Genomic DNA, 10,191 nt, shown 5'->3' with positions numbered 1-10,191 from the left:
GTTTTCTCATTTGTAGATTGGGGCTATTAATAGTAACCACCCCATAGAGTTATTATAAAAATTAAAGGAATATCCACATGTATCTTGCCATAAAGTTGGCTACCTTAATTATTTTTTCCAATGACAAAGTCTGAGAAGTCAGGACTATCCCCTGGCTGGTCACTGTGTGAGTAGAAGGTAATTCCCCTCTTCCTTGTCCCCTGTGTTGAAACTATCACATCTTGCTGATTCATCTCTATAGAGCCTCTGACAACCCTCTCCTCGTGTTCAGGCCCACCACTACTTCCTGTTTTGGGCCCTCATTATTTCAGGCTGAGGCTGTTAAAATCGCTTCCTAACCCATCTCTTGTCTCCATCCTTCACGGAGCTGTCAGATCAATCTTCTAAAACACTGTTCTCGTGCCACTGGCCTGCTCGAACACCTTCAGTAGCTCCTAGGGGAACAAGGGCTAAGCCTTCTATGCTTGTCCTCCACCGTACCTCCCGATCGGACCCTCCAGATCTTCTCTGTCAGGCCCCTCCCCACCTGTGCCCTTCGTTCCTCCCAACGCTTGGACTGTTCCTCAAACCTTTCCTACCACTGTGCTTGACCTATGCTGTCCCCTCCCCAGAGTGCCCTCCTCTGTGCTCTGCCAGGCTCTACCATCCTTCCAGGTCCATCTCGAATCCTACGTCCCCCTGTGAGTCCTCCTGAAGCCCACGGGTACTAACCTCTCCTTCCTCTCACTTGGCCCCAGTGTGCCTTTGGGCTGTTCGCTCTTTTCATGGGTCCCCGGTCTAACTCTACCTGTGCACGCGTCCGTGGCAGGGGCAGTCCTGCTCAGGACCGTATTCCCCACAGCCCTTGGCACTGTGGTGCGGGATCCAGTAAGTTTGTGCTGGTTGATGGCTTGTGGGAGGCCCTGGGTCAGCTGCTGTCCCATGGCTGAGGGCACCTCCGCTTGCCAGCTCCATGGTTTCTGACACATCTTAGTTGCACCTCCTTCTTTTTATTCCTGGTTGGATTTTTCTCTCTGGGGCAAGGGAATCCTCAGCATTCTTTGCTCCACAGAAGGAAAAGAGGGGATGAGATTCTGCTGGGAGTAGCACAGGTCTGGTCTGTTGAGCCGTGTGGCTAATGAGAGTGTGTGTGCACATGCGTGCATCCTCGGGTAGGCCTGCAACCCTCCCCCCTTCCACCAGTCCTTCTGCTTCCCTACTGTTCTTCCCCTCCAGAGAATCCACTCCACCAGACGACTAGACCTAGAGAGAAGAGGGAAGGGGAAGAAACTAACGGCCCGAGTGTCCTTTCTCCCTCTCCCTGCGCATTATAACTCCCGGATCTGTGATGGCAGACGGGCCATCTTGGGTGGGCTCATCTACCCATGAGCTCAGCTGGGATGGGCCCTTAAAGTCTGAGAAAGGGTGTGTGAACGTGTATCCGTGAACCTAAGGGCAGCTGTTTACACCTCCTGAGCGTCTCTCTCTTGACCCTCTACAAAGCTGTCTCTATTTCCCTTGAAGCCCCATAGCCTTTTATCTCTGGTTTTCATTTGCCATTTTGGTGTTTATGCCTTGTCATAGGTTCCGAATTCTTCTGGATCCTGGAGGAAAGGGGTGACATTTTACGAGCAACTTTCTAAGAGTCAGGCATTTGACTAGCTGCTCTGTGTACCGTATCTCATCTGGACAAGGTTGGGTTTTTTTAAAAAAAATCCCCATTTTATAGATGAGATAACTGAGGTTCAGAGAGATTAAATTGTCTATGGCTAGCACATGTCCATCTGTGTTTCCTCTGCAGATCCTGGCATGGGGCAGGGGTGCATGCATATGGGAGATTCTTGGGAAATCATGGGGTGACACTTGGACTCTGCCGTATCTAAGGGCAGTTCAGGTGGAAGGTGGGTCAGCAGAGACTGAGGTGTAGTGGGAGATGCTTGTATAGACAGGAGGGAAGAAAGGGCCCAAGGTCAGAGGGCCTCATGGACACAACAAGGTGAATGTTGGCCTGGCTAGTGTTGTCCATTGTGCTTGTGACGACTCTGTGATCTGGAGTCCCTGAAGGATCTCAGCCACTCACCTCCTGCTACTAGATTCCCCCACTGCCACCATGGGAAATCGGTGGGCACCACCCCTGGGTGTTCATCACTGCTTTCTCTGCAAAGCTCCCATATACGCTTCAGAGAATTTTCCTTCTTATGCCCAGCCAGGATTAAAAGAAAGTTATAGAAATTGTTTTTGAGGTGGGGGAGGTAGAGAGATGTGCCTAGCACCAATTTTGGAGCCTGGAGTAGGGCCTTGGGAGAGGGAAAATCCGAGGTGGGATACGGAAATGTGGGAGTGGTGGAGGGCATTTGGGCAGCCAGAAGGCCCAGGAAGTAGGAGAGGAGAGGGGGAAAATTTATTCATACCAGTCTCCCAGCCCCCAGCCTCTGATCCAAGAGTATAATTCCTATCAGGTTTTCAGCCCTTAACCTAAACTTTTCTGAAGCCGGTTCCTAAAGTCTCCCAGCTTTTGGAGTGAAGATGTGAAGTCCTTTCCTAGAACTGAAGAGGCCCGTTGGAATGGCAGGGAGGGCAGCCCCGAGGGGACTTTCCCAGCTCCAATCCCCAAGCCTTCCTGCCCCAGGTTCTCCACTCACTGTCTAGGGCCACGCCTCCAAGCGGGCACCACTCAATGGCAGGGTGACAGGATGGAGCGAGGGCTGATGCCCCAGGATGGGGCAGATGTGAGGCGTTCGGAGGAGACCCTCAGCTCTGCGCTTCCAAGGCTGGAGGAGCCGCGTTCCCGCCTGAATCCGCAAGATGGAAGTTGCTCCCTCTAGCTTTTCCACTAGCGAAGGCTAGGCTGCAGGTTTTGTAAGTGACCCCTCCCTTCGCGCCCAGGTCCATTTCTAGCATTTACTCTTTTCCAGAGTTTTGTTCATTTAAAAACGCATCTTAAAATGCACTAACACCTACACCTTCGATCCAGCCCAGATCCGGTTTTGGGTAGCGCGTAAACTTTACGAGGCACTGTGTGTACCACGCCCCGGCACTTCGGGTGCGCGCGCAGAGCTGAATGTGTGCGCGGGAGCCGAGGGATGCTGGGCAGCTCTAACGCAGCTGAGGACGTGTCAGATGGCAAAGTGAAACTGGGGTACCCGGGGTGCGTGGGTGTGCCCGCGCGTGTCCACAGCGCACCGTCTCGCCCCCTCTTGCCGGAACGTGTCAGCAGTCTCACCTCTCCTTCAGCCCTATCCCAGCCAGACGCTTCCTTTTTGGTGCTTCTGAGCGTTTACTGTAAATGCCGTGACTAACGCACGCTGGTGAGCCCGGCCCGTTGACAGATGGATCAATCGCCCCCTTCCCGGAAGGGGGAGGGGACCCCACCCAGAGCCTAGGAAGCGGGTAGCTGCCTCGGGAGAGCCCCCCGGAGCCCAGCTCGCAGCCTAGCGCCGGCCGCCGAGCCTGGCGCGGAGACCTGGCCCGGGTCGGTCCCGGGGCGCTCCCGCCGGGGTGGGGTGCGAGTCCCCTTCCCCGATCCCTCCAGCGCAGTTCGGGCAGGTTCGCCGGCCTCTGATGAGGGGGTCAGGCCGTCACGGCTCGGCAGACTTCTTCCCGCACGGGAGGAGGGAGACAAGTGGGGAAAGGCAGTCTCGAAGGGCTGCGACGCTGGGGCGTATAGGGGGCGAGCGCGCCGCGGGCGTGCGGGGAAAGTTCTCGAGCTCCGCGCGGAGAGCACACGTGTATGCGTACGCGGGGCTCGACCGGGGCAGGCAGGCTGCGCGGGGACGCTGGGGGCTGGCTCCGGAGGGGCTCCTTCTTCTCCCTAGCACCTTCGGGAAGACGCTCTGCCTCGGCTCGCTGGCCGAAGGACGCATCCGCCCGCGGATAGTGCAGCCCCCTGCCCAGACCCTAGCCACCAAGCAGGGTGTTTTTTCTAGCGCCCTTCCCCCCACGGCCCCGGGATGGCTCGGGCGCCCGGCACTCCACGCCCTTGGGCCTCCGCTGAGCCTCCCCAGGCCTCAGTGAGCCGGTGGCCGGGGCGCGGGGGCGGGGGCAGTGGGGGAATTGGCGCGCGACGGGGGAGGAGGAGGGTGCGGAGGCTTTGGTGGGTTTGGGCTGGAGCCCGAGCCTTTGCCGGGGGAGCCGGTCAGTTTCCGGCAAGGCTGCAGGTCAATCCGGGGAAGGGCGGGCGGCAGACCAGAGGGTGCAGCGGCGGAGCTCTCCTCTCGGCCCACGTTCCCCGGCGCCACAGCCACCGCCTTGTCGCCGCCGCCGCCGCTGCAGAGTGTCGCTGCTCCGCTGCGCGCCCGCGCCTCGCGCCGCCAGCGCCTGGGAGCCCGAGCGCCGAGCCCCGGGCGGAGGAGAGGGGCTTGGGTGCGACAGCCCCGGCGAAGGAGCCGAGAAGGGGGAAGGGGGCGGGCGGAGGGAGGAGCAGGGAGAGGGAGAAGGGGGAGGGAGAGGAGAGCGAGGGAGAGCCGGAGAGAGCGGGAGCAAAGAGCGAGAGCTGGGGAGAGGAGAGGGAGGGAGAGGAGAGAGAAAGACACACGCACGCAGAGACACACGGTCACTGGAATTATATTAGAAAAAAGTGACACGAGCAAGGGTTAGCGGGAGAAGATTTTTTAAAATCTTTCCGTCGTCTTGTGAGAAAGAAGCGACTCCGGTCTCTGGTCCTCGAAGCTCCCGCTGGTTTGTTCCTAGGCGCTTACACCCGTCGGTGGATTTCTTTCTTATTTGCGCTTTATTCTGACCCCCACCCTCGCCGCTTCCTTCCAGCCCTTCGCTCTCAGATCGCTGCTCCCCCACCTCCCCAGTCCCCTCCCGGGAAGCGCAGGGGAATCGGACCCGTGGGGACTCGCGCCTTCCCGGATGAGCTGAGGGGAGGGCAGACTTGAGGACCGGCTGTCGGCTTGGAAAGCAGACATACATCCGAATACGTGTATATTTGATTTTAGTGGGCAAGGGGGGCGTCGAGAGGCCGCCCACCGCCCTCCGTTCCACTACCTCCTCCAGCCAGAGGCGAGAATCGCAGGACTCAGGATCTTCATCGGGTGGACTAGCTGGGATCTCCGCATTGGATTTAGGGCCGATTATCACTGCTTGGCTATTATTATTATTATTATTATTGTTATTTTTTAATCCAAGGGAGAAAGACTAAAAACAAAACAAAACAAAACTGTGGGATTTATTTAACATGATCTTGGCAAACGCCTTCTGCCTGTTCTTCTTTTTAGGTGAGTATCTGCGGGTGGCGAGGGCAGCGTGTCCGCCGGAGCCTCGGGGGCTACGCGGGCAGTGCGTTAGAGCGCTGGAGAGCAGCCGGGAACGCGGGGGGCGAGCGGGGCGCTGGCGGGGGACGGACCGGCGGGGAGAGCGCGCGGCGGGGCGAGCCGGGCCCGGGCGTAGAGGAACCGAGCAGGGCCGGCGGCGAGGATGCGGGCGGAGGGACGGGAGCTGGCGGCGAGGATGCGGGCGGAGGGACGGGAGCCGCGGCTGGCTGGTTACGCGGGGGATTGGCAAGGAGACTTATAACACCCAGACGATCCCCGCGCACACGCACGCAGACACACACTCGCTCACTCACACGCAGTGATAGCGCTCATTTCCCTCAAAATAATGGGTTCAAATTGCGGCAACTTAAGGAAAAAAAATAAAATCCAACTCTTGATCTGGAAGAGAGAAGGGAGGGGAGAGGCTCAGTGTCGTGGAAAGGAAAATCATGCCAGTCCCACCTTTCCCGGCGGTTCCCTGAGTCGATCGTGGTAGAGGACATGGGTTTCTCCAGGAGCTCCCAGTTGGACATCTGTGGGGGCAGCCCTGGCAGCCATCCCCCACCTGCCAATCAACCTCTGGAAAATGCACCCCGCTTCCCACTCTCCGAACCCCTTCCTAGCGGCTCCACTCCCTGGAACACTTTTCAAGTTTCTCCCCACCGTTTGCCCTCCCTCCCGCCCAGACCCGAGCCAGGTGGGTGGGCGGGAGTGGAGTGTTTCTAGCCGCTGTTCAGTGTGTTCCCTTGGCCACCTCTGGGGCAGGGGACCCCATAGCTGGTGGGAAGAGATGGGAGGGAGGCCAAAGTTTGCTTCCTTGGGTGAAGAAGGAGAGGGGTGAGGGGAGAATCCTGGACTGAACAAAGACCACTGCTCATTCTGTAAGCCCACTCCCCCAAGGGCAGCGAGCAGGGGCTGCCTGGTGCCCCTGAACCCCGGCAGTGTCTTTTGCACCCCGAATTACCAACCCCTCATCCCCTTTTTATGCTACACAAAATCTCAGCTGCTTGGGAAACAGGGGTATAGAGGGAGCATTCTTGGGGGTGGAGGTGAAGAAAAGTGGGTGTTTGCAAGGCTGTGTGCTAACCAGGAGTCCCAGGCAAGGCTGCTGCCCCAGTAGGTGCTCCAGAGAGGGAGCAGGCTAACGGTATGTGTGTGTGTGTGTGTGTGTGTGTGTGTGTGTGCGCGTGCGCGCGCGCGCTCTGAAGGAGCACACATCTGCTTCATTGTGGGTACTGCTCCTGCCACCCTGGGCTGCTGTGTAGCCAGCGGTGAGCCAGGTTGCCCAGATGGGTCACGAGGGCACCCTTTCCCTCCTGGAGGAGGGGAGAGGGGAAGGCCTGGGGAGGTAGGTGCAGATCCCGGAAACACTTGCTGGGGGGTGTCTAAGAAGTATCCTGACTAGGACGGGGGCTTCCAGTCCCATCGATGTTGGTTGGGGCCTGGGCCCTTTGCCAGTTCCCTCCTCTTCCCCCTCCCACAGTCATGAGTTCCCCAGGGGGCCAGGCTGAGCTCTAGGGTGTGGCCTTCACCGTCCAGCCTCCCGAGCCAGAGGTGGCTTTTCTCCGGGCAGCTTTCTCGGGGTGGGAGGGGCTGAGGGAGGAGGCTGGGTTGGTGCTCCTGGCCTACTGTGCTCCTGCGGCCTTTCCCGGCAATCCTCTCTCTCTGAAGGGGCTGTTACGAAACCTGACCTTTTCTCCTACTGCTGGTTAAAAAACGCAGCTTTTTGGGGCCAAGAATGAGCAGGGCCAAGAAGAAAAGAAAATTTTATTTCAGGAAAAGCAGCCAGATTGCTTGCTCCTGAGCTGCGCACACCCTGGGCTGGCAGGTCTTCCAGGTCTCCGTCCCCTGGTGGAGGAGAGCAGTGCCGGCCCGGTGGAGGAGAGCAGTGCCGGCCCGGCAGTCACCTCCAGGCCCAGCCCCCCAGGCTGCAGGCAGGCTTGTCCCAGCTGAGGAGCCTGAGGAGAGACTGTTCTCCTGTGCATGTGTAGGGGGCCCGTTCAGAGATGTCCTCCCAGGCGTCTGTGACCCTAGCGTGTGGGGAGTTGAGAGCAGGAAAAGAGCAGGGTGCTGTCGGCATCCTCTTTGGTCACAGCCTTTCAGTTCCCTTCCCATGAGAAGCCCCTTTCCGAAGCTGGGGTGTGGGGTTAACTGAGTGACCACAGGGCATTGAAAGGCTCTGGGTTAGGCCAGTCGAGAACAAGGGATAGGTTGGTGCTAAGGGCATTTCAGCACCAGGGCCCTTTCCTGGCAAGGAACCCATAGTTGGGAGTTCGTTGGAAATTCCACTTGGGGGAGAGGCTTTTCTGGAGCTTGAGAGGTGGGGGGCATTTTCAGTGGGGGGTAGAGTGAAGCATGTTCCTAGGAGCAGGGGCCTTTGGTGTGCCCCTCCAAGGTTCTAGTGAGGTCTGGGGCTGGAGAGGCCTTTCTGGCCCAGCCTGCCTGACCTCCAGTGTTGACAAGCTCAGGGAGAAAATGAGCTGGGGGTGGGGATCAGGGCTGGTCAGAGGGCCCACCTCTCCCTGGCATTCTAGCTCTTGTGGGGCATTTGATGCACGAGGGTGGCTGTAGTTCTGTGTGGCCTCTCAGTCCTTCTGTGTCTTTAAAAGCTCTTCTACATGTCTTTGCTTTCCTTGAGGTATCTGAGTTTTCTCCTGATCTAGAATTTGGAAACATCACCAGGATACCTTCCAACCTTTACTCTCCCAGAATTCTTGGCCAAAGGCACCGAGTTGCCATGACTTCTTTCTCTGGCTGGGTTGGTTCTGGGGGTCATGACTCTGACTAGAAGAGTCAGGGAGTTTGGTCGGAAGATGCACCGGCCCTCCTACAGAGCGTTTCCCTGCCTGGGAGCTGGCAGGATGAGGGAAGCCCAGGGTTCTATAAGGATCATCCCTTGGGGCTCTAGACCTCACCTGTAGGGCAGGGAGGAAGGCTCCTTATTGCCCCAGTTCCCTAGGCTAAGGTCCTGACCTTTAAGCCTGGGTAGGATGCCCCTTTCTCATTTTACCTCTGACAGTGCAGCCTCAGGTGAGGCCAACGGGGGAGGGGAGATGCCTGCTGGGATGCTGGGGTGAGCGGAGTCAGTGGAAGGCCCAGGGCTGGGCCGGTCTTCAGGCTCCAGCAGGCTGGCTACCTGGCTGGCTAGGTGGGGCAGCAGGTACCAGTGAGGCTGGGTCAACACAGCTGTTCCTGGGTGGCCCAGATACAGCCGAGTCCTGCTCAGAGACCCAGGACTTTGCTAAAGCCGGGCAGTAAAGCTGCTTCCTGGGCTCGGGCGGAGGACAATTCTCCACCCACACCTGGGCAGATGCCCCACTGTCCATGACCACATTCCATGCTGGTTTCTTCAATGGTCTTGTCCCAGCCTGGCCACAGCCTTCAGCTCCTCCTGTCCTGAGGCAGAGGTGTGGTCAGGAGGAGAAGGGAAGTCTTTTGCTCTGGACCCTGAGGGCTTCTCCAACCCAGGCCCACCCCTTGCTCTCCTAGTGGGGTAGGCCTGGCCCTCCAGGAGCCCTTTCCTTGATTCCTTTCCCCTCAGCACTCAGTCGGGAGTGACAGGCTCACGGTGCAGCACTCTGCCTCTAGGTGTCGCTGTCTCCCTGTGGTAGCTGCCCCCCGAGCCGGGCCTCCTTGGGGAAAGGAGTGAGAAGTGGCGGTTCTGGGTAGAGATGGAGGGGATTCTGTGGGATTGGGGACAGGGGGTGGGGGTGGGGGACTTCTCCCTAGGATCTTTTTATGTTTTGGGGCAGGATGGAGTGGAGAAACCCCCCGCAGATCACTCCTTGGGTCTCGGAAAAGCCAGTGTTGGCTTTGGGCCATGGTATGGTTTTCTGTGGGGCAGGATCTGAGTGAGGGGCTTGGAGAGGACCCGGAGACCGGGAGGAGGTCTGTGTCCAGAGGAAGCCGTTCTGGGAGCTTGCTTTTGAAAGGACCAAGCGGCCCTTTCTTTCCCTGCCCTTCCCCTCCGAATCTCCTGACTTGACCTCTTCCCTTCCGAGGACCGTGGGTTTGGACACTTGAGGCCATGGATGAGGAGGGTGGGCTGATTCCTGCTTGTTCATCGTTGGGGAGGCGAGGGGCTGTGTGCGAGGCCAGGGTCAGCTTGCAGTTGACTTGTTATTTGGCTTCTGGAAAGAAGAAAAAAAAGGGGAGACAGAGGGGAGAGGGTTTCGGGGAGGGTGGGGAGGAGAGGAAAGAAAGAGAAAAAGAAATAGGGGAGAGAAAGGGAGAGAGACAGCCCGATGGAGAGAGGGAGGTGTGTGTGGGTGGGAGGTGTCGTGGGATGGAGTTGCTGGGTCTTCAGAATTTTCTTTGGCGGGGCCTGGGGTGGAACTTGTCCGTAGGGTACGTTTTCTGTCTCTGGCTGCACTGTGGGACAGGAAGGTGTGGAGGGCTGAGGCCCCCTGGAGGAGCACCTCCTTCTGGGCTCAGACCATGGGGTCATGCTTGTCTCTCCCTGTCTCCTCGGGAAGTCTGGGGACTTCGAATGGGTAGACTGGGGGGTTAGAGGGGCATTTTCGGCCTGCGTGTGACCTTGAGTTGTCATCTCCCTTCTTTGGGCCTCAGTTTCCCCAGGGTAGAATGCAGGGGCTGACTCCGGCCTCTAAGAGGCTGTGGTGGATGGACCTCTGGCTGGACCTGAGGTTGCTGGGAGGAGGTCTGGGTGCTCTGAAAGTGAGATGCCCCCTCGGCCCACCCCAGGAGGCCCTGCAGCCGCCAGCTCTCTGCTGAGGCTGTGGCATCCTTCTCTGGCTTCCTGGCATCTTAGACTGTCTGTGGTCTTGCTGGGGCCTCTGGCTTTTCTGTGCTCCTGGGCCCAGGGCTACGGAGTGGAACCAGAAGAGAGTCTGGTAGGACCAGGGCAGAGGGCAGCTTTTCTCCTTTGGGTCTGAGGAGAGCTGGTGGACTCTTGGGACCCTTTAGCAGCCCTTCCTCCGACCTGCTGTCTGTT

General features: G+C 58.4%; 1 protein-coding gene across 3 annotated transcripts in view; it reads left to right on the top strand.

Annotated features, from left to right (window-relative positions):
- Positions 1 to 5,161: 5,161 nt before the first annotated feature.
- The window catches only part of GFRA2 (GDNF family receptor alpha 2), a gene marked incomplete at its 5' end in the record, with an annotated part of 95,572 nt that continues 90,542 nt past the window's right edge, over positions 5,162 to 10,191 (top strand). For all 3 annotated transcript variants that reach the window (XM_082842214.1, XM_082842213.1, XM_082842212.1), the window contains one exon: positions 5,162 to 5,201. In XM_082842214.1, the coding sequence (XP_082698340.1) occupies positions 5,162 to 5,201 (40 nt within the window). The remainder of the gene's footprint in view (positions 5,202 to 10,191) is intronic.

Source organism: Leucopleurus acutus, assembly GCF_964270905.1.
Source record: "Leucopleurus acutus genome assembly, chromosome: 7".
In the NCBI taxonomy this organism is placed as follows: domain Eukaryota; kingdom Metazoa; phylum Chordata; class Mammalia; order Artiodactyla; family Delphinidae; genus Leucopleurus; species Leucopleurus acutus.
This window is presented reverse-complemented; position numbering and strand designations above follow the sequence as displayed.